We start from the raw sequence: 26,803 nt of genomic DNA on the forward strand, positions 1-26,803 counted from the left end.
TCCATTGCAGGGCGCGTTTTTATTTGTTTAGCTGCATATGGTTTGGTTTGGAAAGAGGGGTTATGATCACTCACCTCTCCCAATTTAGCCCCGTCCAGCCCCTCCCTGGAGAGATCAACGTCCGGAGGCTGGAAGGCAAAGGGACCCAGGCAGGTGGTGACCCAGGCAGGTGGTGACCTCGGAGGCAGAATCGCGGCCTCGAGTCGCGCCGGTAACGGCGAAAAGATTGACGCGGTTGGACCGCGCCATTTCCGAAGCGACAAGGGGCGTAGTCTTGGAAGCTTCCTTAAAGATGAATTGGAAAAGGGTGTTGAGGGTGACTATCTTCCCCTCCCGCCCTTTCTCTTTCTCCTCTCCCGGCTGGGTCCCCTGCGTGTATCCCACGGTCTGATTTACTAAGAGTCATGTGGAACAGGGGAGGGGGAAAAGCCACTGAGAGCAATTACGGTAACTCGGTGGCTAACGCAAAAGGACTTATTTACATATAATTTGCATGCTCAGGTACTTATGGAAATACCCGGTATGTCTGTACTTCCTTTCTAACAGGGCGTCCGCACCCGCCTGCTGGCCTGCTCTTCTCTCCTCTAGGCCGGGAGTCCCGTCCCTTATCCAGTAACTTTTACGACCTTTTCGGTTACCCAGCCTGGCATACGCTACCTCCTAGCCTTCGGAAGATTGACCCCTCCTCCCACCCGTAGGCTCCTCCCTTCGTCTTCTCCCTCTCCTGCTTTCAAAGGCCTCTTCCCCGCCCCCTTTTCTATTTCTGAACAGGCATGTTGCAGGCAGCTCAGCCGACTCCTTAGATTGCTATGGGATTGATAGGGTCCTGAGCGTCGAAGAAGCAGGAAGGCACATCCCAAGAAGAGCTGCTGGGACTCACGAGAAGACTCGAGCCCTGCTGGGATTTTACTTATTATCTGTTTGTTATTTTTGGTCTTGCTTTTGTGGAGGGAGGGAGGGAGGCTGTGCGGCTCGGTCGAACTTGAGGCAGCGCGAAGGCCCCCTCAGGCGGCGCCGAGGGCAGCCCCGAAGCCGGGGCCTGGCTCAGCCGCCGCCGCCGCTGTCAGGGAAGCGCAGGCGGCCAATGGAACCCGGGAGCGGCCGCTGCTGCTGAGGCGGCGGTGTCGGCAGCCCGACCCCGACCGCCCGCACCCCCTCCGCGGGGTTCTCCCGGAGGTAAGCGACTCCTACCCCGTGAGTCCCCCTGGCCCTTGTGAGTGGGGGTGGGGGGCCCTCTCCCACCCTGTCCCACACAGCCTCTCCCCGCCCCCACACCTGGGTTCAACTACAAAACTGACGTCCTGGTGGCAGCTGCACCCCGAGTGTCTTCTCCACTCTTTTCCCTCAAGCCTAGGGTCCTCCTATGCTTTTTTGGCTTCCTCTTCTGTTTAGCTCCTCCCTCTGCCCCGGGGACCCACCCCCCACCCCCGTTCCTGTTGCCTCTGTCCCGAGTTATTTTCTATTAAGTCATGAACCCTTTCCACATCAGGACACCTCTTGTAATGCCCACCCTTGTTTGCCCTTCCTCGTCATCTGTGTTCCCGCCCCAAACCTTTCCCACAGCCTCCGCCTTCATCCCCTTTCCTATTTTGCTCCTCTTCTCCGATGTCTTCGTGCAGCCCCAGCACTGGGTTCCACTTCCCCGTGGCCCTCTTCCTCTGTTTCTGATTCCATTACCTCACTGCCACCCACCCAGCTCCTGGCTTCCAAGAATTGTCTCTTCCTCTCTCCTTAAGGAATCTCAGGCCCTCATCGGCATTCCCAAAGTACCATTTGCATTGTACTTTGACCTTAATTCTTACCCTTCTTCTCTAGAGTGCTTTATGAGCCCTGTAACTTTCTTTAGCTTCCCTTTCATCCCTTCTCAAACCCCCCAACCTCTGGAGGTTTGTTCCTATAGAAGAGAAAAGATCTGACAGTGCCCCTTCCCATTCGGGATTTCCAACTTTGACACCTTCTCCCTCGAATTTCAAGGATTTTGCTGATCCTTGTGACACTTGATTTTGTTTTCCATGTGGTCTTCATGTGCTCTCTGTCACATTCTTCATCTTTACATACCACTTATTTCAGGATCAGCTAAACCTTGAACTGAGATAAAATGTGTTGGGAGGAGGGGGAGCCTCAGCTGTCTCACTCAGGCTTTTCTGGACAGAAGGGTGTTTCTGAAGGATGGAGCAAGTTTTGAAGAAGTCCCTATCAGATTACACTTTGTTGACTACTCAGGATCAGCCACTAGGAGGGATGAACAGGCCCGCATGGAGACTGAATGAGGTTGTGAGAAATTTTGTTTTGGATTACTTAATTTTAGGCTTGTCTTTAAGGCATCACAGAGTAGAGTGTCTTCCCACCCCTGTCCAGATCCAGGAGTCAGTTTACTGTCTGTGGCTTACTGGAATAGTTTTGGTTGATTCCATAAGAGCTTAGGCCTGGGGTGGGGTTGGGGGGTAACTGGGAAAAGGAACATGAGACATTAGAAAAAGGTTGTACATTCGGAATCAGGATTCCTGGGTTCAGCATATGACTTCCTCACTTGACCTCTAGAGTGACCTTTTGGGGAGAATGGCCCACTCTGTGGGCATTGGTGTGTAATAGGCTATTTGTAGGATGTGGGTTAGGGGAAAATTAGACTTGGTTTATTTGTTTACAGAACATTATGGGTTTCTCAGACAAAAGGCACTTATTAGTAGTGGCTTAGCTGACCTGAGACTTTTCCTTCATTGTGGTCTCTCTGTTGGGTCTTTCTAGTTGCCAGCTGTGGTGATAAGTCCGTTTGAAAGACAAGCTCCAGGCCTGCCTCCTCTGTTTGCCTTGCTTTTTTGCCCCACTGCATGAAATTACTGACCACCTCTGCTGTTCTTCCTGGACTTGGTCCGTAATCCAGATTTTATGGGTGGAAAGTATGTTTGTGGGAAAGCCCTTGGAGGGAGATGGCTGGAGAAGAACTTGGAAACGTGCTCCCTGTGTCCATGTCTCCCGGCCTATGACAGTGAAGAGGGCTGGTGAAGTTCCATTCATCTTCCGACTCTAGGCTGTCTGAAAGTAATCATGCTTCCTCTTCCTCCTTCTTCCTGGTCTCCCTCTTTGCTCCTGAGCCAGAGCACAGCCTCCTCATCTTTTAGGAGGACTTTCACTCTTTTCAAATACCCCCAAAGAGAAATCCTGTTTCCTCTAGCTTCCCTGCTTCATTCTCAGAGCTGGGTCCATGCCGCATGAGAACATGTTTGCCAAACGCCATCCAAAGCAGCAGATTGAAATTCTTTGATTTGGGGAAGAAGTTTGGGTGGAACCTTTCAGCAATTAGCAGGAGACAAGACAGGGCCTAGTCCAAGCACATTTGGGGCTTGCAACAGGGAGTAACAGTTCAGAGAGAGGTGAGTGCACAGGTTACTTTCTTTGCCATCTGTCTCTTTCAGCAGGGGCTCCCAGAGCTGGCTTGGGCTGTCTGGCTGGAATCTGCCTACACCAGCTCCCATGGCCCTGCACAGAGACTTCTCAGCCTGATTCAATATTGACTTAACTACCCTGCGACCACTGCCCTCCCTACCCTCCTGCTGGTAGCTTGAGAATGCCCTCTTCCCTGATAACAACTCCCCACTGGGGCCTTGGGGAAGCACTTACCTGGTTCCTGCTAGGGCCTGAGCCTGCTTGACTGTTCAGCCCTGAGTTTCTACAGGGGAAAAATAGTACTCAGTCTCTACCTTATCCATTGAGGTCAAGGGGGAAGGATGAGCAGAGACCTTCTTAAAGGAAGGTTTGAGTTAGACTTTAAGATATAAGAAGAAACTTCTCAACAGCACAACAGGCAGCCTAGGGTGATGTGGAGTCTCTTTGGAAGAGCAACCTCTTTTTAAAAATTACTATCAAAGGTGGGGCGCCTGGGTGGCGCAGTCGTTTAAGCGTCCCGACTTCAGCCAGGTCACGATCTCGCGGTCCGTGAGTTCGAGCCCCGCGTCAGGCTCTGGGCTGATGGCTCGGAGCCTGGAGCCTGTTTCCGATTCTGTGTCTCCCTCTCTCTCTGCCCCTCCCCCGTTCATGCTCTGTCTCTCTCTGACCCAAAAATAAATAAAAAACGTTGAAAAAAAAAATTAAAAAAAAAAAAAAAAAAGGCGGGGCACCTGGCTGGCTCAGCTGGTGGAACACACAACTCTTGATCTCGTGCTTGTAAGTTCAAGCCCGGCGTTGGGTATAGAGAGATTACTTAAAAATATAAAATCTTAGGGGCGCCTGAGTGGCTCAGTTGGTTAAGCGTCTGACTCTTAATTTTGGCTCAGCTCATGATCTCATGGTTTGTGGGATCAAGCCCTGCACTAACAGTGTGGAGCCTGCTTGGGATTCTTTCTCTCTACCCCTCCCCCCACACTCACGAGCTCCCTCTCTAAATAAATAAACATTTAAATAAATATGTAAATAAATAAATGTTTGAAAAATTATTATCAAAGGCAAACATATACTGGGTGACAAATCCAGTGGCACTTTTATGATGAGATCAACATTTCCTTTCCATTCATCCCTACTCCTATTCCTTTAATGTCTTCATTATCACAATTTGTTTCTGAAGGTTAGCACTGTAGCATTGGATAAAATGCTTGTGCCTCTATTTCTTGATTTATTAATCGTAACAAAAGAGGATTGAACTTTAGAGGATTTACACTTCTCGTTTATATAATTGTCACTTTTATTTATTAGAAGCCTGTGTAACTATAAATAACATATGTGACCCTCCCTTTCTTTTCCATGAACTTGTAAGGGTCTCTATTTTTTTAATGTTTTATTTATTTTTGAGAGAGAGACAGTACGGGCAGGGGAGGGACAGAGGTGGGGGGGACACAATACGAAGCAGGCTTCAGGCTCTGAGCTGTTACCACAGAGCCCGACGCGGGGTTCAAGCCCATGAACCGCAAGATCATGACCTGAGCTGAAGTTGGACGCTTAACCGACTGAGCCCCCCAGGCGCCCCTGTAACAGTCCCTTTCAGCTACTCACCTTGTAGGATTAAGATAGTGGCTTCACTACCTTTTTTTCTAACTCACATGATCCATCTCAAAGGGAGGGAAATTGAGCTTGCCAACCTGCTTGGAAATTCAGATGTTCTCTTAAGACTATTCTATGAAAATACAGGAACGTGTAAAAACATGAGGTTTGGTTTGAACCAATCCATATTTATCTATTCCCCCAAGAAGGGAATGGTGGTTAACTGGGTGAGAGGATTGATTTGGGGCTTTTTACCTCCTATCCTAGCAGAGGCCAATCCAGGAAGGCCTTTAATGGAGACCAGTAGAGGGGTGGAAGGTTGTTGCTTGGAATCTTTTGAGGAGAAGTGGGAAACCAGGTTAAACATCCCCTCCCCCTAGAGGTTTTGCAGACATTTACTTAAATCCTAGGTCACATAGAACACATGCACGTATAGCCTCTCTGTCTGCCCCTGCTGCGCTTTGCCCTGAACAGCCGCCTGATGCTCAGACGAGGATTCCTACATGCCCAGACAGTAAGCTCTGGAGCCCAGTCAGTTTTTAATACCCCCCACTCCCATCGCAGTGCCTAGAAGCCAGCTGCTAGACTGCGGCAGGGGAGGCATTTTCAGTCCCCTTTATCTAATTGGAAGGACAGTTTAGACTCCCAGTGTGAAATGTGGGGCTCAGTTGTTTGAACATCTTTGAGAGCATAAGAGCCATTTGATACTAAAGATTTGGATTTTCTTCTCTATTTGCTTATTCTCTCTCTCTCTCTTCTGAGAGAGAGAGCATGCAAGTGAGAGGGGAAGAGGGAGAGAGAATCTTAAGAGGCTCCATTCTCAGCATGGAGTCTGAGTCAGCGCTCAATCCCATGACCCTGAGATCATGACCTGAGCTGAAATCAAGTCAGATGCTCAACAGACTGAATCACCCAGGCACCCCTCTTTTTTCTAATTCTCTTACAAGGGGAAGGGTGATGAATACAGGAACTGTTTCTTCGTTTCTTCTTTAGCTTTCTAGTCCTTTCCCTTTCTTTAGAATGGTTACTTACCAAAGCTATATTGTCTTTGCTTTTGAAAAGGAATGAATTGATGTTGAAGACCATATCAAGATTTAGGTTTTAGAAAATCCTTTTCCTGTTTCTTATTGTCTAAATTGGCAACTCAACACCTCCTTCCCCCCATGACTTGCTTCAGATGCAAGCAATCCCTGAGGCTCAAAGAGGCCAGGGAGGTCCACCTCCAGTTTGGTAGTTTCTAGTGGCAGAGCCTCCTACATAGGAGAACAATCCAGTTTTCCTGCACCTCATGACACTGTCTGGTTCCCTAGGGAATAAAGACTGCTAGATGGGGGATCTGTTCAGTGAGGAGTCCCCTGAGTACTGTGATGTGGGATTCCTGGCTGAGCCCTGGGATTACAAAAAAATAATGGCAGGCTTACCTCCCTTGCTGGTGCTAGTAACAATCCCAATTGTGATCAATGTGGGCAGGCATCTGCTGCAGATCCTGGTGAGGTCTGTGGTGCTAAATGTGGGAGATTGTCTGAACTTCACATCTCTCAGAAGTTTTGAAAAGTGGATTTTAGGAGCTTTTGGTGACTTGGAAGTCTCTGGAATAGAGGGAAGGGGAAAGATGTACCACTCATAGACAGATTGAGGAAACAAAGTTAGTTGCATAAAACAGTTGAAGCTGTCATGTGAGTTTTTCAGCAGACCTAAAAGGTAGTGGTCTCAGTTGAGTTAGAATGGCCCTCTGCTGCAGAGAGCCCTGCAAAGGTGTGGCAAGGGGAGATGAAACTTCCTTATTACCCCTGTGTCACCTAAAGCTGCGAGTAGGGACAGATCCACCTAGACAGCCATGCTGGTTCCGCTGCTCAGAGGATGCTGCCCAATTTTAGGAGAGATAATGAACAAGTTGCCAAATTTTTACTGATTCCGAGCTCAAGCTGCATCGGAGAAATTAAATTCAGGGATGGGAACTTCTTGTTTGACAGAGGTGGGAGAAAGATAAACTGAAGAAGCCTTTTTTGGTGATCTCTGAGAACAGAAGAGTTCCTCATCTGTCTTCCAGCAAGACTTCAGTGGGGACTGCTGGGAGGCAGGGAGCTGGACTATAATAGTATTGGCAGAGCAGAATAGCTTTGACTTTTAACGTTTTAGAGGTTCAAGAAGAGGCCCTGGGAGGGTGGCAGTGGAAAATGGGGCTTCTCAGTGTGATCAGAGAATTTGTATCTTGAGCCTTTTTTCACCTACCCAAAGTCCTATGTCCCCAGATTCACAAGCATCCAAGGTGATGTCACTAATAGTTGGAAATTACCTGCATTCCAGCTCTACAGTAGATTCTGCCTTCCTCTTGCTCATGCTCTTGAGTTTATCTTAGATTCATTCTGTGTTTTCATGAAGAGGCCTCTGAGCCCATTGCTTACTACAGTCAGATTCTGGAGCTGGGTTGAGCTGACGTTAACAATGTGCCTCTCCCAGTCCCCGTTTTGAAATTTCCTTCAGTTCTGCACTAACTCTTCTGATGTGGATTCGGTGAGGCTCTGAAGAACCAACCGTTCTAGGAGAGCAGTGGCTTTTGTCACTCCAGAGAGAGCTTCTTGGTGATGTGATTCCTGTTCCTCCCTGTAGTTTGCATGTTATAGACCCATGAGCTCTGGCCCAAGTTCTTTTTTTTCTCTCAGCCCTTCCAGTTCTTGAAGTGTGTGTGTGATAATGGGGAAAGTAGTGTCGGGGTAGGAGAGAGCTGTCATAAATGTTTTGGAGGATTCTCAGACGAGTGTAACTCAAGTTCACTTTCCTTACAAACAGTATATGCGTGCGCACACACACACTTGCATGCATGTACACTGTTTACTAGCCTGTTAGGTGATTGGGAGTCACCTAATATTTATTGACTGCTAATGTGTGCCAGGGACTGTGCTAGATCCTTCTACACACATGAAGTTATTCCACACAGTAACAATGAGAAAGAGATGTTTTTCCCATTTTCCAGTTGAGGAAACTGAAACTCAGAAAATAGATGGTTTGCATAAGATTACACATTTCATAATGGCAGAGCCAGGATCTTGAATCCCATCCCAGCCTATTTGACTCCAAGTTCAGGAGTCTTTCCACTTTACTTCAGCTACCACAGCACTAGAGAAAGAGAGAATGGTGTCATGAAGTCAGACAAGCAGAGAAATGACACACTTCTGCAGAGTTGCTGATGGTTGTTTTAGAGCTGTTTTCTTCTAAGTGAAGCCTGGATGTTATTTGCTGGCCCTATTCCTTGGGAACTTTGAGTCTAAAGAGAAGGTAAAGTATCTGTGATTAGAAAAATATATGAAGACTTTGATACTAAATAAAGGTGAGATGCTTAGGACCTGTGTATAGAGTGTTATATGAGTAAGGAAATAACAGATTAAAGAAGAAAAGAAAAAGGTTATGGGCAGGCATGTCAGGGAAGACCCAGGAAGAGCACAAAGATAGAAAAACATTTGAAGAGTTAGAGACAAGGGAGTAAGACGAGAATTGCTTCCCAGTCTATCTGCAGAATGTATACACCTATACAAACATAACATGTAAAGCAACATTTTGCAAATACAAGGTAGGAACAGAGGCTAAGCCGAGTAGCTAAGTGCAGAAGGAAGGAAGAGTAATGTGACCAGCCATAGAGGTAGGCAGGGGAGGCTCCATGGGAGATGGCTTGTCGTCTGATTTTGAAGAAGTCCAGGAAGACAAAAAGAGGAGGGGCCTGGGAAGGTTTCATGGTGGGCAAAGGAAGACCCGAGGATGCCACCACTAACTGGTGTGTATGTGTCTCCCTTTCTGTTCCTTTCTCTCTCCTTCCTCCTCCAGCTTGGAAGCTCGAAGTCTGGCTGTGGCCATGGGAGACATGGTGGTGGAACCTGCCCCTCTGAAGCCAATTTCTGAGCCCACTCCTGGCCCACCAGGGAATAACGGGGGCTCCTTGCTAGGCGTCATCACGGAGGGGGTTGGGGAACTATCGGTGATTGACCGCGAGGTGGCTCAGAAGGCCTGCCAGGAGGTGCTGGAGCAAGTCAAGCTTTTGCGTGGAGGCGTGGCCGTCTCTAGCACAGGCACCCCGCTGGAGCTGGTCAATGGAGATATTTTGGACAGTGCAATCCGTTGCCTGGATGATCCACCTTCCCAGATAAGGGAGGAAGAAGATGAAATGGGGGCCACTGTGGCCTCAGGCACAGCCAAGGGAGCAAGGAAGCGGCGGCAGAACAACTCAGCCAGACAGTCCTGGCTCCTGAGGCTGTTTGAGTCCAAACTGTTCGACATCTCCATGGCCATTTCCTACCTGTACAACTCCAAGGAGCCTGGAGTACAAGCCTACATTGGCAACCGGCTCTTCTGCTTTCGCAATGAGGATGTGGATTTCTATCTGCCCCAGTTGCTTAACATGTACATCCACATGGATGAGGATGTGGGTGATGCCATCAAGCCCTACATCGTCCACCGTTGCCGCCAAAGCATTAACTTTTCCCTCCAGTGCGCCCTGCTGCTCGGGGCCTACTCTTCAGACATGCACATTTCCACTCAGCGACACTCCCGTGGGACCAAGCTCCGGAAGCTGATCCTCTCAGATGAGCTGAAGCCAGCTCACCGGAAGAGGGAGCTGCCCTCTCTGAGCCCAGCACCTGACATGGGGCTGTCTCCCTCTAAAAGGACTCACCAGCGCTCTAAATCCGATGCCACCGCCAGCATAAGCCTCAGCAGCAACCTGAAACGAACAGCCAGCAACCCCAAAGTGGAGAATGAGGATGAGGTAAAATGCCTGGAAGGGGCAGTGGGGCAAGGTGGCATGGAGACATATAGTTCCTCTGTCCTTTTCTCTCCTTCCCTCTGTTTCATTTCACTGATAAAAGCATGGGATGTCAGAGTGGAAAAAGACCTTAGGATTCATGTATTCCAACTGCCTCATTTTACAAAGGAAGAACTTAGAGACCCAGAGAGATAAAGTGACCTCCCTCGGGTCATATAGCTAACAGCAAGACTGACACTCCTGACTCTGCCCGGGTGTTTTTACTCAACTTCCCTGCCTTTCCATTAACTGTTTACTGAGAACTGTGGCAGAGACCCCTCCCACCCTGACTTGAGACCTGGGGTATCTACCAGAGCCTCTCAGAGCAGCAGCCATGGGGGAGGAAAAGGGATGGTGTGTGTGCTGGAGGGAAGGCCTGTTAAATACAGCCTTAGCTTCATTCTCCTGGTCCCTCCTCCTCATAATCCCTCTGCCCCACTCCCAGTGATCCTGCTTTTTGTCGACTTAAGAGTAAGGTTTATTCCCTGTCACTGAGGCATCTGCAGAATGCCCTTGTGCCTGCCTTTCCTCCAGAGAAGGGATGTCTTGCTGGGATCTTTCACTTTGCATTTGGGAGAAGCACAAAGGGGAAAGGGAAGCAGTCTTGGTGTGGAGTAAATCTTGGGCATGCCCAGAGGCTTGTCAGAGACTTGAAGGCTGGAAAGAGGAGAAGGCTGCATGAGCAGCTGGGGGTGTCCAGTTTAGGACCCAGAGCAGGGAGGAGATAAGCACATCAGTAGGTTATGCCCAACTGCCATCCCATGTCTGGACAGATAGCTTGGGAAGTTGCCAGGGGACAACCAAGTGTCAGTGACTTGGTGTCCCAGCCAGACAATGGTGCCCCAGTACCCCCTTCTGACTCACCACCATCCCGGCTCTCATCCTGGCTGCCAGCCCAGCCTACGAAAGAAGGGAGAAAAGAACAAGGAATTTGCACTTGTTGGAAAATGCATATAGCCATGGTGCTGGCATGTGCCCCTGTGGGGCACATAACCCACCCACGGTTTTGATACAATGAGACTTCTTTCAGCTTCTTTGAATCAGAGTGACTAAGGAAGGGAGAAAGCAGGAGGGACAGAGACTACAGAGCCTGCTTTCTGGAATTTTGGGATTTTGTTATGATAGTTTAATAATCGTGAAGCTAACAGAGCTAACATTTATTGAGCATCTATTATGTGCCAAGCATCATGCCAGGTACTTTACGTTTCATCCTCACAAAGTCCTAAGAGATGGGGATTATTTTACCATTGGGGAGACAGGTTTAGAGAGGCGAGGTGATTTGCCCAGGGCTGCTCAGCCGGGCCTCAATTCACAGCTGATACTCCTCCATCATTCAGCCAGGCCATCTTGCTTACTTCTCAGCATCTGTTTTCCTAGGCCCTCAGCTGTCAGAGTCCACCTGGGGAAGAATGGCATAGGCCTTAGCCATCTAGGTTTCCAGAGTTCTGTGCACAGGCAGAAGAGGTCAACTGTTCTCAGAACCAAAATGGACCATTTCCTTTTCTGGTTGAGCTTGGCAGGGAAGTTCAGAATCATGAAGGGAGGTTGTTACAGAACAAGAAGAATCATTTAGATCTGGTGGGACTACGGTCATGAAGGGTTTGGGAGCTCCTCCTCTTGGGCTCAGGCCCATAGCAGTGTGTGTGTGAGCAGCTGGAAGTGAGCCCCTTGGTGCCTCCTGTCAGGCGTGGCTTTTTTCTGTGTGCATTTGATGGTCCTCATCTTAGGATCAGAAAAGCTGAGGCCTCAGGGCTACTTTGTGCTGGTCCTTGATCCCTCTTCCTTGGTTCTAACTCCTTCCCAAGATGCAATCATGAATGACTCTGAGACCTAGGTATTCTGTTAAATCCTCTGGGATGGCTTCTCTGGCTGCCATTCTTTCCAACCTGGCACCTTATCTTGGGTCACTAGATCCAGGAAAGGAAGGAGATACCCCATCCCTAGGCATTCCTGGGTTATCTGATGCTGGCAGAATGAGATACCTGAACCCACTGTGCGTTCTTAGGAAACGTGAGAGCAGGAGTGAGAGAATAAACATGAATGTCTCTACAGGTCCAAGCACTGGCGTCTGGCACAGAGGTCTCTCCAAACCCCTTTGTCAATTTGAGGATACATCTGTCAAGGTCCAATACCAAGGGAATGGGTTTGCCTCCTCCTCCTCCTCCCCTGTTATGCAACATTCATTCACTCAACAAATGAGGTTGTACAGTGTGCAGAGTGTCCAGTGCCAGAGGCAGTGGGGGCTGGAGGATAAAGTACGGCCTGTCCCTCCAGGAACTTGGAATGTTGAGACCCCATTATCCGAGAGACCATTTAGTGTGGGACTCCTGATTTTGTTTCCTGAAACTTCACTGAATTCATTGGTTCTAACAGTTTTTTGGTGGAGGTCGTGACTCTCTTGAAAAACTGTCTCCTGCGTATAAGGAGGAAGTCACCAGCTTACTAAACAAAGCACGAAATTAGCTAAAGAGAAGCTCTGGAGAGTAAAGTGAGGCTGCAGAAGAGGCGGCCCTGGGGCTGCCGGTCTAGCTGTCCCCCTGCCCGGAGTCTCCCTGCACAGTCGTCCCCTCCCCAGATGTCACACAGGGTTCTGTTTTCCTCTAATGATGGATCTTTTCCACTCTGGACCACAGCAGCCAAGGGCTCTAGCGCGGATTTCTCCCACCCCTCACCATTTCAGCCCCTAGGACCCACCGCTTCAAAGCAGTTTTTGTCAGCCTAACCAGAGGACTCTGCTCAGGTGGTTTTCCTTCCCGTTTGTAACCAAAATGCTGGACATTCTGACCTAGAGTAGGGGCCCAGGGAGCAGAGATGATTTAGGTACCACCCCCACTCCACACCCCGTCCCCACACAATGACAATCCTAGTAGATGAGCTTTGTCTTTTCAGGACTGCAACCTTTGTACAGAGAAATCTGCCACGTGTCACACTGGAAACCCCGGTGGGCCTTCCATCCTGATGCGGTGTGATGTCAGCTTCTTGGCCTCAGCTTTTGTCCTGGAGCTGACTCAGTATGAGTGACTCAAGCCTACAGAGTAGGACAGATATACCTCCCTTCCCCCAGGGCTGTTAATGAGTCAGACAGGGCCCGTCTGTGGAAGACTCAGCTGGAGCGTTGCTCACGGAGCCAATATCCTGCCTGCTGTTTATTCCCCAGCCAGCTCATAGGTAGAAATTGAGCCACTAAGTCAGAACAGACTCTGGCATCCTCCTCACTGCCTCAGCTCTCCCTCCCACCTCTGCCTACCTACCCAAAGCAGAGGAGTTGTTGCCTTGGCAGAGTGTTTGGCTTGCCTTCTCCCTCAAAGTGCCCTTCTCCCCAGATCCTTCAAGGAATGATCTGCCTGTAGGACCTCCAGCTAGAAGAGAATGTAAACCATGGAATGGAATTAAGTAGATGCTTGACATCCTGATTGCAAAGTAGAAGCTCAGTGACCACTGCCCTCCTGCCCCGGGACCTCCCAGGGCTTTGTCTCCTAAGGCCAGGCCCCTGCCCTCCTGCAGGTTGGTGCACAGGTATTGCCCCTTTGTCCCTGCCCTGGGAGACCTTGGCAGACAGAACTCAGGATGGGTCTGTGCATGAGCTGCAACAGAGCCGCTGGAGGAGAGTTTGACCACTAGCCCTTTCCCCTGATTTGCTCTAGACACCAGTAAGACACAGGGTGAGATTTAGACAAATCCCCTCACCTGGGACCTGGATGGCTGCTACCCAGCTGCTCAGCTTTCTCAGGTGGATGCAGCTAGGGCCAGCTCCCCACCTTGGGTCCAAGAATTGTAATTTATTGAGTGGGGCATGAAATAACCTGATAGGAAGCCTGCGGAGGTTTGGTAGATAGTCATCCCCTCCTTTATGCCCAGCAGCATCTAGCCCCGAGGTGTCATGCTCCTGGCTCTGGAGTGTCCCTTGTCACCTGCTTCAGTGTTGGGACTGGTCTTCCCAGGGTGATAATGAGGCTGATTGGAGAGGAGACACCCTTGACACTGAAAATTTAGCTTTTCTCCTTCCTCCCTGCTGTTTCCAAGAAGCTGGAGGAATGCGGGCTTTCCAGTATGGGGGCTACACAGCTTGTTACATTCAGTCCCTTTGTGGTGGTTTCCACAGAGAAGACTCTGGGTGGGAGCGCATGAGTGGACGAAGAGAAAGCAGGCAGCTTGCCAGGGCAGTTACCGCCCTGAGGCACCCAGATGTTAGAGGGAGAGCTGGGTTCAGGCAAGGAGAGAAGGGCAGAAAGTGAAAAGCACACCCTCTGTCTCTTCAACCCTTCTTTTACGAAGGTCTGAGCCAGCAGCCTTCCAGTGTCTCCCACAAGTGTCAAGAATTGGGGCAAGTGGTGTTTCTGGGTTGACTTTCTCCCGTTAAAGCAGCAAGGTAGAGATCACAAGAGAAGCTGTTATGATCCAGGTTGGAGCTAAATTCTTTGCCTTTGTCTCTCTCCCCTCCCTCCCTGCCCCTCCTCCTCCCTTTGCCCTCTGGCCCTTTCCCAGGAGCTCTCCTCCAGCACCGAGAGTATTGATAATTCATTCAGTTCCGTAAGTGGGGCCAGGCTGGGACTGGGTGGCAGGCTCCCCCTGTGGCCGCATTTCCTCTCCGTCCCCAGGTCTTCTGAGTCCCCAGGCCAAGGCTGGAGTTAAAAGGTGCCTTTTTTTCCTGGGAGAACTGCCCCTCCCACCCGGCCTCCCCAGCCTGGAGGAATCCCCCGTCCTTTGCCTCTAGTACCCTGAGTCCAGGTGGGGCCTTCTCCCAGATGCACCTGGGATGCAGCGTGACTCAGCCCCTGTTCCTGGGTCTCTAGAGAAAACAGCTGGGAGAGAGGTAGAATTTTCCCCTGGATTCACGCCAAGAACTGTTTGGCAGAAACCCCCAGGATCCTGTTTCCCCCACCCAGAACCCTTTCCCTATGGCTTCTGCCATCAGACCATCAAATATTTATTCAGCCCTTCTAAATGCTAGCCCCTGTGCTGGGGGAGCAGACTCCAAAAGCAAACAGGATTTGGCCTGAAGGAAAGTTTTACCTCCCCACAGCTGGTTTTCTTTTTTAGCTTCAACCACCTTTCTTCCAGGTCTGAGTTCTTCCCTTTCCCAGCTCACTGCCAGGAGGTTCCTTAATCTGCATTCTCCTTTCTTGTTCCCTCTGGACTAACCCCGTGACCCTCTGATCCCACAGGGTCTTGGACCTTGTTGCTGGGCAGAGACGTGAGAGGAAATGCTGGACCCTCTGGGAGTTTGGATGATTTTTTTACATTTTCTTTTTGATTTATCTACCCAGTCAATTTTCTCCGTTCTGTGCTGATTTCCTTTCAATCATGATTCCTATCTCCTCCCATGTGGCAGAGCCTCTTTCGAGGCCTGGGGTCACATCTCCAACATACTCAAGGAATGTAGGGGCCCCCAACCCAAATGCTGATTGGAGGATGGGAAGGAATTCTGCCTTTTCTAATCTAAGATGACTCTGAATTGGTTGGGGTGGAGGGTCCTTGGAACAGTGACCATTTGCCACCTGAGTGGATGGATTAGGGGATCAGGATGAATGAAGGAGTGAGTCTCCAAATTTCCTTATCCTTTCTTTTGCTTTCTCCATGAGGCCCCTGTGATATTTCCAGGGGCCACAGAAGCCCAGTTCTGCAATCTTCCTGTCTTTATCTCTTTTCAACCCTGTTTCCCAGAGCAACCCTGATTGATTCTGATATCCTGTTTCATTATTGTGTGGAGCCCTAAGCCAGCCCCCCTGTGGGGCAGAGGCTGAGAGATGAGCTGTTCCTTTGAACCCTGGCCTTTTGCACATGCGGAGATGGGCCTGGTACTGCCCAGCTTTCAAAAGAAGCTCTTCTTTGCAGTGTAAGGGAGTGAGGGTAGAAATTCTCAATTCTCAGGAAACTAAACAGGACCCACAGAGAGGGAGAAAAAGGCCTGGTGAGTGAAATACTGTTTCTACCAGAAGAGGAGATACTGTTCTTACATAGCTGAGGGGAGCTGGGATGGAGCTGCTGGTTGGCTACCTTGATAAAGTGCCCTTATGATAGAAGGACTTGGACTGGGAAAAGAGCCCTTCTTTGTGTCCATCTTTCCTCCTACTCCCACCTCCCTCCCCAGACAGACTTTGCCCTTTCTGAGAATGACGAAGTACCCAGCCTGCGGAGCCAGGCCACAGCAGGGAGCTAATAAGGGGACGCTAGTCCCTGAGAAGGGGGAAGAGGACCTAAGGAAGAACCACTGAAAGAGACAGGCCTTCAGGGCCCTTGGCAAGGGCTGAAAGGAGCTATTGCTTTCTCCACCCACCTCCCCGCACCTCCCTCCCTCCATCTCCTTTTTCTGTCCCCATAGATTGTTCCTTCATTAATGCAAAGTCTACTCCCATCCCCTCCTCATCCCCTGCATGTGCAATGACCCCTTGTAAGAGACCGTGGGGTGGACCAGGGGGATGCCATGGAAGGTAACAGAAGTCATTTGAATGGCGTAAGTCCTCCTTCTTTGCAAGGGGACATAGTGACTCAGAGCTCCCCTCCCCAGCCATGTGGGCTCTGGCAGAGCCCTGCAGCAGAGACTCAGCCCAAGAACCTTGAGCCGAGTGAAGCATGTCAGGTGTAATCAGCTCTTCTCTCCGTCCGCTCCACCCATCTTGAAGCCTTGGGACAGTTCCTAAGGAGCTCAGGGCCAAGAGAAGAGGGGTGCCTCCCAGTGACCCACATTCATGCCCCCCTCCCACCCAAGAATCAGCCTGTGGAGGAGTGGGCTGGCTTTTCTACATACTCCCAGCTCAGGTTGTCTGGGGTGGAGTGGTGGGATCTGCTACCAGTGCTGAAAGGTAGCTCCTTCCCTAGGGTTCAGACATTCGGATCCCTGGCCTGCACGGCCAGGAGTGACTGAGTGGGTGGCCCACTTTTTTCTATGGTCTCTTCACTGTCTTTTACTTCACCCCACCCCCCTGTAGCCCGTCAGACTGGCTCCTGAGCGAGAATTTATCAAGTCCCTGATGGCAATTGGCAAGCGGCTGGCCACGCTCCCCACCAAAGAGCAGAAAACACAGCGGCTGATCTCAGAGCTCTCCCTGCTCAACCATAAGCTCCCTGCCCGAGTCTGGCTGCCCACTGCTGGCTTTGACCACCACGTGGTCCGAGTGCCCCACACCCAGGCTGTTGTCCTCAACTCCAAGGACAAGGTAGGTGGACTCTGGCCCAAACCCAGCCCTACATTTGACTCTTCTCCCATGGTTGTCCAGGTTTGTGTATATGCCCAGGTATGCTGCACCAACATCCTGGACTCCTTCACGGTTCATGTGCGCCTGTCAATCTTGACTTTACCTCAGTGCTGTTGTGATCCTGGGGCCATCTTGTCCCCCTTCTTGGGCCTTTTTTCTGGTCCCAGAGAGGCCTAATTTTTCTAGTCCTCCTCTTCCCATGGTCAGGAGAGTTGCTCTCCAACCTCCTTCCAGCCCATCTTTAACTCTTAGGCTTTCCAGGCACAGTGACAGTGGGAGTAGAGAAATCTCTTGTTTCTAAGACCTTCTCTCATCAGAGTGGGCAGGGAGGAGAGAGAAGGATGCCAGACACACGTTGGAGAGAATTAGCTGAACTTGTGTGCTGATTGGAATGAGTACTAAGGTTTGGCTTCTTCAGAAGAAGTATTGAGGATTAGAACCCTGCTTGGAACAGCACCCAGCTGTTCCCTAGTCTCTTTGTCTATCTCTAGGACAAGCCCCCAGAGGCTTCCAGGCCTCTTTGATGGTGATAATCAATAGTTTTGCCTAAGTGCATCATCTGTACATGTGGGAGCTCAGCTGAAACCATTCATTCATTCATTCATTCATTTATTTATTTTTAAAGATTTTATTTTGAAGTAATCTCTACACCCAACATGGAGCTCAAACCTGTAACCCTAAGATCCAAGAGTCACATGCTCTTCCAACTGAGCCAGCAGGCGCCCCTCAGCTAAAACATTAAAAAAAAAAACAAAACTAAAACCTGTGCATGCTCTCACACAAATTCTTGAAATGCGTGTTTGCAGGACAAGTTCCTGCCCTGAATGTTGTGTTCACAGTGTCAAGGGACTGACAGGCAAGGGTTGGAGCTAGGAGTGGGCAGCTAGAAGGACAGTGTTAGCAGAGGGGAGATTTGGGAGACGATGGTGGAGCTAAGTGGCAAATACTGGTCTCACACCCACTGCACCCAACCCTGCCAGGCTCCCTACCTGATCTATGTGGAAGTCCTCGAATGTGAAAACTTTGACACCACCAACGTCCCCGCCCGGATACCCGAGAACCGAATTCGGAGCACACGGTCCGTGGAGAACCTGCCCGAATGCGGTATCACCCATGAGCAGCGGGCAGGCAGCTTCAGCACCGTGCCCAACTATGACAACGATGACGAGGCCTGGTCGGTGGATGACATCGGCGAGCTGCAGGTGGAGGTGAGGGAGCTCCCAGGAGGTGGTACTGGGGCCCAGCGCCCGTTCTCCAGGAGCTTTCATTATATTTGAGACAGGACCACACACCCTGAGAGGCAGGCTGAGGCAAGTGCCCATACGAATGAGCTAGGTAGTAACGGGGATGAGGGGAAAGGCTCTGGACAGAGCTAGTCTGGAATATTCAGGTGGAGCTCGTTTTCCTGCTGAAGGAATTTAGGTTAAATATAAGGATGAATTCCTAAGCCCCAGGGAGTGAGGGAAACTTAGAGTATTTATTGAACATTTGCTATATAAAGCTGTCTTATGGAAACAGAGAATGATAAGTCATACATTCATTCATTCAAGAAATATTTATGGGCCTTCTTTGTGCCAACCTTGAGTGCTATGCAAATGGCCCCTGCCTGCAAGGAGTTATGACCTGAAAAGACAGACAACAAGACCAGTCAGCAGGTAGCTATAGTCTGGCGAGACCCCAGTTGTGCTGCAGAGGGCAGGGCGTTAACGGGAGCACCTGAGGGTAGAGGTAGGACTTACTACAGACTTGGGCCTGGGCACACCTCAGATGATTTCCTAAGGAAGTAATAGGTCAATGGGGGCCTGAAGATGGGTAGGAATTTACTGGACAGAGCACTCCTGGCAGAGGGAGTAGCAAATGTGCAAAGGCAGAGGACAAGAGAGCTCGGCCCGGTTGAGGAACTGAAGGACATTGTGTGTGACTGTGATGTGCGGTGTGGGTGAGAAGTGGTGCAGAAGGAGGCTGGAGAGGTTGGCATGGGCCCGGTTGTAGGAAGGATCCTATCAACCATGGAAAGAAACTTGGACTCTCATGCAGAGCCAGAGCCACATTTTATGGAGGACTGTGACACAACCACATTTCATTTTGTGAAGACAGACTCTCTGTCCTTGAGCTTACAGTCCAATTAGGGAGACTGGACACAGACATCTAAGGGGAAAATTTTTGTTTAGGATATACAACAGGACAGTGTGCAGTAAGTGCCGAGTGGAGTTGAGGAGAAGGGATCCACTGCGAAGGAAGGAGAAGGGAAAGGCCTTGCTGTGGACCCTGGGGTCTGGTAGAATAATTTGTATTTGAGAGAGATGGGGAAATAAGACTGAATGGCTGAGACTGAAGAAATAGTCAGAGGCGACTAGTCGGGAGAGGCTCTGTTCTCTCCTAAGGGAGAATGAGGCCAAAGCTGTGGACAACACCTAGTAGAAGGCCTGAAGTCCAGCTTTCTGTGGCCGTTGTGGCGGGGCTGTGCAAACTTGAGCACACTTGGGGTCTTCTGAGAACTTGTTAAAAGTTCAGACTTCCAGATCCCATTCCCAGTAATTCTACTTCAGACTGATGGCAGGAAATAGGAATCTGTGTTTTAGCAGCGTTCCAGGCAATTCTGATGCAGGTAGAGTCCACGCCTAGAGAAACACTGCTGTAAGGCCTGTGTGAGTGCCTAGGCGTTTGGGGTCCAGGTGGTGAGGATGGCATGGAACCAGGGCAGTCTTTCTGGAACAGCATCCATAAGGTGGTGGGGTGATTGTGACACAGAGGCAGCAAGCAGGCAGAGTGGCTGGAGGAGTAGATGACAGAAGCGAGGCCTGTGCTTGGCACTTCTGACTTATGGTCCCCTCCTCTCTCAGCTCCCTGAAGTGCACACCAACAGCTGTGACAACATCTCCCAGTTCTCTGTGGACAGCATCACCAGCCAGGAGAGCAAGGAGCCTGTGTTTATAGCAGCAGGGGACATCCGGTATGGCCAGGCTACCACCCTGCCCCTTGTTCCTCCTCCCTCTCAGGCACTGCCTGTCTCTGTCCCCTTCCTGTGTGTCAGCCTGTCTTTCCCTCTTCTCTTTCCTTACTCTATCCTTGTCCTGAAACCACAAAACTTGAGGCAGTGAAGGTGCAGGTTGAGAAATTACTGGGCTACCGCAGAAGGACATTACATTTTAAGAGGACTCCAAAGGGATGAAAGCACCAGAGGATGGAATTAGAACAGCGTTTCTCGGACCCAGTCTGAGGACTACACGTGTCAGAATCAAGGGAGAGGGGAGGAGAGCTTGCTGGAAGCACAGATGCCAGAGCCACACCTGATCTGACTCAGAGTCTTGGTGGAGGAATGGGGCCTGGTAACCTGCATTGCAACATGATTACAAACCACCAGGTTAGCAACACTCTCAGCCAGGTTTCTAGCTCTGTGTGCCCAGAGTCAAGGAAAGAGTACAGGAAATTCTGGCATTGACAGGGACATGAGGCTCTGGGGTGTCTCCTCCAAGCAAATGATAGTTTCTTCCTGCTAGACGGCGGCTCTCGGAGCAGCTGGCTCACACCCCCACAGCCTTCAGACGAGACCCAGAAGACCCTTCTGCAGTTGCTCTCAAAGAGCCCTGGCAGGAGAAAGTAAGGTGAGTCAGGTGGGAGTGGTCTCTAGGCCCTCCCAGAGCTTGCAGGCGACCCGGGACTCACCGCACCCCCTGTCTTGTCCATCAGCCTCTCCCAAATTGTCAGGCTCCCAGGCTTCTGAGTCCTTGCCTTGTGGGGAGTTTGATCTGGACTTCGGGCAGAAGAAATGTCTGTCCTTTCCTAGCATCACCCTTTGCTTTTGCCTCTTTCTTCACAGGCGGATCAGAGAAGGCTCCCCCTATGGCCACCTCCCCAATTGGCGGCTCCTGTCAGTCATTGTCAAGTGTGGGGATGACCTTCGGCAGGAGCTCCTGGCCTTCCAGGTGTTGAAGCAATTGCAGGTAAGAGGGGGCGGGGGGGTGGGGGACAAAGGTGAACAGCCAGCTGAGGTGAGCGTGCAGGTTGTCCCGCAGGGCGCTTGCTGGGGCCCATCTTTCTGCCCGGGGGCTAACTTGGATGCAGACACAACTTGAGCTGGTGCTCCTTCCCCAGTGCACTTCCCCAGGAAGTACAACCATGGGAACAGCTCCACAATGACCCCTCGCGGCCTTTTCGTGGCCCCTGTCTGCTGTGATCCCTGAACTTTGGTGGGTGGGTTTGTCCTTTAGTCTCCGAACTGGCCTGTGGCAGGTGGCTTGCAGTGTGCTGTCGATCCCCTGAACCTTTGAATTGGTTGCCTGCAAGCAGCTTCGCCTGTTTCATACAGTTCTTTCTGAAAATATTGTCATTTTCTAGGGAGGGCTTTTCTGCACCTAAATCCTTTCTTTGCCTTTTTGGGGCTTTCTATCTATCCGATGCTTTTCTCACATACCTCCCTGTGTATTGTCGGGCCCTGGACTTCTTTCAAACCTCCCTGGTCCTCAGTGGGATCAGTGGGTTTTTTACTCACTTGATGATCCAGAATCCAAAACCATGGGGACTGTCCAAGGTTGAGGTCAGAGGGGGATTTTAACCTCCTCCCCCAGTTTGGAAAGATGATAGTCGCATGCTTCTGTGTCTCCTCACAGTCCATTTGGGAACAGGAGCGAGTGCCCCTGTGGATCAAGCCATACAAGATCCTTGTGATTTCGGCTGACAGCGGCATGATTGAACCAGTGGTCAACGCTGTGTCCATTCACCAGGTGAAGAAGCAGTCACAGCTCTCCTTGCTCGATTACTTCCTGCAGGAGCACGGCAGTTATACCACTGAGGCATTCCTCAGTGCCCAGCGCAATTTTGTGCAAAGTTGTGCTGGCTACTGCTTGGTCTGCTACCTGCTACAAGTGAAGGACAGGTGGGTGAACTCCTCATCCTAACTTTGGCCCTTCATGTGTGTTCTCACTCTTCCCCGCCTCCCATTGCCTAGATGTCAAAGTGGAACGAACAGCACAGTTGAAGCAGCGACGTGTTTGCGCGCGGGTTCAGCAGGGAGGCAGGCTGACAAGTACTAGGATACAGAGGCGGAGACCTGAAGGACCTAGGGGAGGAGCAAGGGATTGAGCAGGCAGTGTCTTGAAGGATGAGGAGGACGAGGCTAGAGGGCGCTGTGGGGCAGGGACCCTCCAGGAGAGGGACCAGCCCAGTGTGCTGAAAGCCGGGGCCACACTGCCTGGCAGAGGGAGCAGAAGGCACCGCAGGTAAGCCGAGGCCAGGTCGGAGGGCCTCCCTTGTGAGGCCCAGGAGCCTCAGTCTACAGGTACAGGAGTGACAGGGTCCAGTCTGTGTTCGGTGACCGTTCGGTGACCGCCCCTGTAGCGCTGAGGGTGAGGCTGGACTCATCCGGGTCTTCAGCAACAAAGCCAAGAGGTACTGAGGCCCGGTCTGAGGGTGGTGGTGGCGGTGACCGAGAGCAGGAGACAAGATGCATGTGAGGGACATGGTGGACACAAAGTTGTACCTCCCAGCCCCATACTCCCTTTCTTGTTCCAACACATGACTTCCAAAGCTTTTAAGTGTCTGTTGTTTCCCCCAGACTGGTCATTTCTTTCAATATCACATTGAACTTTGTGAGGTCCGACTTCACATATAGGTGAACAATGTGTTGTACAGAGATAGTTACCCCTGAGAAAGTCTGTCTTAGAGAGTCTGTCTCCGGACAGTGAGTGACTCAAGGTCAGCATCCTGAATGTTCCTGTGAGTTGCACCTCTCACTGGATAGAGGGCAGCCTCCTGGAAAGACAGGATGCAGTGGCCTGAGCTCCTAGGGCTCCCGGTAACATGGCAGTGTGTGAAGATCTGACTAATGGGATGTTTAACAGAAATCTCACATCCGTTAAGTACCTGTCATGGCCTGGCATTCTCGTATTAAAAGCCAACGAAAACCTTGTGAGGCAGGCCCTTCCCCCAAGGGAAATGAGGGTCCAGGAGCTTTTAGGACCTCTGCCTATTCTACCCAGCCAGCCCTACAAAGGAACCCAGCAGAGGCTCTGCATGCACAGGCCGACAGGAAATGTGATTATTTGTAAGGATTTTGGTTGCAAGCTTTAGACTATCCCTGAAGAAGAAGGATTTTGAACCCAAGGCCCAGAGAGCCTGGAGCTGAGCCCCGGATTGAGTAAGTAGGTGGCAGGCGGGCAGGTGCTAGTCAGGCCTTTGAGCTTTCCTGTAGGAAACTAGTGTGTTTGGAAGAGTAGAGATCATCCTTTAAAGAGGGTGAGGGGTCAGGCAGCTGATAAGCCTTGTAAAATAAAGAGCAGATGTCATCAATCTGTGAATGGATCAGCCACTGGAGAGAACTGGTGACAGTGAATCAGGTAGAATCAGGTGTAAGATCTCCTTAACTGCTGCGGAGAGCCCTGGACCACCTTGCAGCGGAGCGGATTCCAGCATTTGAGAGAAGCCGCCCCTCCATAGCCATGGGGCCGTGGGCATGAAAGTCCCTTCTCTTGGGGCCTCTGTTTCCTCACCTGTACAATGAAAGGTTGGACTAGGACATCTAAAACCCTTCTCGCTCCCAAGACTGCCTATATTGCTAAATTTGTAATGCTTTCCCCAAGGAGGAAGGACTGACGTGGGACTGGCTCCCCCTCTCTCCCCTCTTTTAGCCAGTCACACCAGACCTAGAGAAGGGGTCTTCAGACCAGGAGCTCTTAGCCTGCCAAAGCCTCTGTTGACACTGAGAAAGAGGGTTAGGCTGAATGGACCGGGCTCACATGCTTGGCATGCTAACTGTTCCTCCTTCTGCTGGCCATTTTGGGGGGATCACGGAGACCTGGGATTTCTCTCCCTCTAACTCTTCTTCCTGCAGCTAGCCTGTAAGAATTGTCTCCGGAGATTTTTTTTCTTTTAACGTTAGTGATCTTACCACGTAGTTAGAATCTCCTGCTCAGAGCCCCACGCTGTTTTACACAAGTACACTCCGCTCGGCCTGTGCTCTTATAGTGGGGCTCTGCTCTGCGAGGGGCTGACAGGAATTACCATGAAAATACAGGTAAAGTATGTTCTGACTGGAGGCCTCCCACTGAGCAGAGGGCTTGGCCTCTGAGACAGCTGGCTGGAGCTAGAGACCTTTCCTTGCCTCCAGGTGCTCTATTTGGGATCAGTTTGGGTGCCAGAAGCATGATTTTTGGAAAATGGGGATATTCTTAAACTGTTTTCAGTTGTTAATGCAATTTCAAAAATAATCATAATACAATTTCAGATTCCACGGCCTTTGATAGCAGTTTACTTTTCTGATTTCCCTTCCCACTGTTAGCTTTAGGTCCTAGGAGGTTGGGCCCAGAGTTCTAAGCAGCAACAAACGTGGCAGGAGGTGCCCCTGCCTGGTATCACGTGGCCAGTGTGTTGCAGCTTGAGGCTCCCGCCTCAGTCAGACTTACTACTGCCTCTTTCTCTCCTCTGCCCCCTCCTCAGACACAATGGAAACATCCTTTTGGATGCAGAAGGCCACATCATCCACATCGACTTTGGCTTCATCCTGTCCAGCTCACCCCGAAACCTGGGCTTTGAGACGTCAGCCTTTAAGCTGACCACAGAGTTTGTGGACGTGAGTCAGGAAGGAGAGGTGCCTCACTATGTCCTTTCTCTGTCTTGGGAGAGGGAGCTATGGGCTCCCCCCAAATTAGGGACAAACAACAGAAATGGCAGCAAGTCAGGGTGAGGCTGGATGTCCTGGGAGGCTTCCTGCCTGATAAGAGAGCGGGGAAGTCATGGAGTTTGCCGTGTCTGCCCCGACGGAGGGGGTCCTGGCTGGCTTACAGGACACTGAGCCCTGTGCACACACAAGTGTCCCTTCACAGGTGATGGGGGGCCTGGATGGCGACATGTTCAACTACTACAAGATGCTGATGCTGCAGGGGCTGATTGCTGCTCGAAAGCACATGGACAAAGTGGTACAGATCGTCGAGATCATGCAGCAAGGTGGGCTGGGAAGAGGCCATATGTTTGGGGACAGGGCAGTGCCCATAGTGCTTCAGGGTTCCCACTCATATTGGGGCCCTGGAGCATGGAACTTCCAAAAAGTGGATTCCACCTCAAGACGGGGGGGGGGGGGGGGAGGGGGGATTCCCAGGGGGGGGATTCCCAGAGGATTTCCAGCTCCCATGATCTAGTGCCATTCTTCCTTTGGGACATTCCTCCTGATTCCTGATAGAGCTGGAGGGGAGGTGGGGGGTGGTGCACAGGCCACAGAAACCACCCTCTAGGCACACTCAGGGAAAGAACAGCATCCCTCCCTGTCTCCTGTCCCTTGTCTGCCTTAGCTTGTTTCCTTCCATGTCTCTGGCTCTTCTCTTTGCCACCCCAGGTGTTTCTGGTCACCACTTTCTCCCCTGCTGGCCCTTGACCACACACTGCCCTGTCCCTAGGCCCCTTCCCTGTCCCAACACTGCCCTCTCCTGCTGAGCTGGAAGTATTCTCTCGGCTCTCCTCTTGATCTGCTCCCACAGAGCCATCTCCTGGCTACCTCGCCCTCCTGTCCCAGATCCCTCCTCTCCCAGCTCTTCTGGGCCCTGTCTCCATCTCCCTTCTCAAGGCTGCAGTGCACACTGGGCTAAGCTGCCAGTGTCCTCCTCCTCCCCGCCCCTGCCCCCACCCCACAGGTTGTCGCCGTTGCTCAGGAGCGTCCCCGTCTGGCCCCGTGATGACGGTGGCCCAGATCATCTGTGAGTGTCAGACGTAGCATAGGCATTGGCCTGCGACCAGATAAGTGCCCAGCTCAGGGCCCGTTCCCCAGACCCTCTCCCCAGCCTTCCCTCTGGGTCCCGCCCTTGGCGAGACGGTGCCGGTCCTCTCCCCTTCTGCCCTCATGCAGCACCTGGAGGGCCTGAGGAGTGTGGGGTGCAGATGGGCTCAAGACGGAACTCCCCTTCCCAGGCAGAACTGTGTCCGCCCGCAGCCAGGGAAGGCGCTGAAGTGGGAGGGGAGGGCCTCGGCAGACAGCCCATGACCCGCGCCCTCGCCACTCCCCCAGGCTCTCAGCTGCCTTGCTTCCACGGCTCCAGCACCATCCGCAACCTGAAAGAGCGCTTCCACATGAGCATGACCGAGGAGCAGCTTCAGCTGCTGGTGGAGCAGATGGTGGACGGCAGTATGCGGTCCATCACCACCAAGCTCTACGACGGCTTCCAGTACCTCACCAATGGCATCATGTGAACCGGCCGGCAGGGGTGGGGGACCCTCCCGGGAGGAAGCCCTGCCCGCCCATGGGAACAGGAAGGCAAGAAATACAGAGGATCATGTGGTAACTGTAGAGCTTGCTGGGAGTGGGAGTGCCAGCGGCGGCAGGGCCCAGACCTGCCAGGACCTCCCCTCCCGACAAACTGCAGGACTTGATGCCCTCCCCCTCTGGAGGAGAGGCGACAGATGGGAGGGACACTGGGGCCTTTCTGCTCCTCACCAGGGTCCACAAGGTTCTTCCCTTAGGCCATCCTTGCTGTGTTCTGGGCCCCAGGAAGGGGGGAGGGTGGGGACAGTAGGTTCTTGGTACTTAGGACTCCTGTGGTTGGCCTTTGGCTGTGCTGCTGCCTGCCTCTGTCCCATCCTAGCGGCTGGCTCTGACGTAGGGTCCTGCACGCGCGGTGGTTCCCAGTCCCGGGGTCAAGGGCGGGAAGGACTGGGACCCCTCCTGTGGGTGAGGGGATCAGTCTAGCCACAGGGGATTCCTTGGCCTGATCCCTCCCCCACATCCAGGGAAAGAACTCTCAACTTTTTAATTTTTGTTTGAAATAAAGTCCTTAGTTAGCCATCTGTGTCATTACTGGGTTGTGTTTTTTTCAGGGGTTGGGGGTGGGGGGGATAGGTGAGGAAGTGTTGAGCAGATGCC

At 51.4% G+C, this 26,803-nt stretch overlaps 1 protein-coding gene and 1 long non-coding RNA gene across 6 annotated transcripts; one reads left to right on the forward strand and one right to left on the reverse strand.

Moving 5' to 3' along the window:
• On the reverse strand, positions 1-675 carry LOC128773042 (uncharacterized). Its single transcript, XR_008417274.1, has 2 exons — positions 518-675; positions 1-285 (listed from the first exon to the last, which is right to left on the reverse strand). It is a non-coding gene; the product is annotated as an uncharacterized LOC128773042 (long non-coding RNA).
• Positions 665-26,725, forward strand: PI4KB (phosphatidylinositol 4-kinase beta). Of its 5 annotated transcripts, XM_053889643.1 has the most exons (13): positions 665-1,176; positions 8,791-9,727; positions 14,249-14,293; positions 16,693-16,920; positions 17,940-18,167; positions 19,803-19,912; positions 20,460-20,564; positions 20,780-20,903; positions 21,570-21,835; positions 24,394-24,526; positions 24,780-24,900; positions 25,581-25,643; positions 25,952-26,725. In XM_053889643.1, exons 2-13 carry the CDS (start codon positions 8,819-8,821, stop codon positions 26,131-26,133), a joined length of 2,514 nt encoding a protein of 837 aa, XP_053745618.1. In that variant the 5' UTR covers positions 665-1,176; positions 8,791-8,818; the 3' UTR covers positions 26,134-26,725. The 5 variants fall into 5 exon arrangements, with proteins under 5 accessions (XP_053745618.1, XP_053745621.1, XP_053745623.1 ...); XM_053889646.1 differs by lacking the exon at positions 25,581-25,643; XM_053889648.1 differs by lacking the exon at positions 20,460-20,564.
• Positions 26,726-26,803: the final 78 nt, after the last annotated feature.

This window comes from Panthera pardus, unplaced genomic scaffold, assembly GCF_024362965.1.
Source record: "Panthera pardus isolate Hobbes unplaced genomic scaffold, ASM2436296v1 HiC_scaffold_11, whole genome shotgun sequence".
Classification (NCBI taxonomy): Eukaryota; Metazoa; Chordata; class Mammalia; order Carnivora; family Felidae; genus Panthera; species Panthera pardus.

Bases quoted from the DNA above. Each gene is read 5' to 3' on its own strand.
- PI4KB (XM_053889643.1), top strand. From the start codon at position 8,819: ATGGGAGACATGGTGGTGGAACCTGCCCCTCTGAAGCCAATTTCTGAG. The intron at 14,294-16,692 runs GTAAGTGGGGCC...ACCCCCCTGTAG, and splicing joins TTGATAATTCATTCAGTTCC to CCCGTCAGACTGGCTCCTGA. The intron at 20,904-21,569 runs GTAAGAGGGGGC...GTCTCCTCACAG, and splicing joins AGGTGTTGAAGCAATTGCAG to TCCATTTGGGAACAGGAGCG.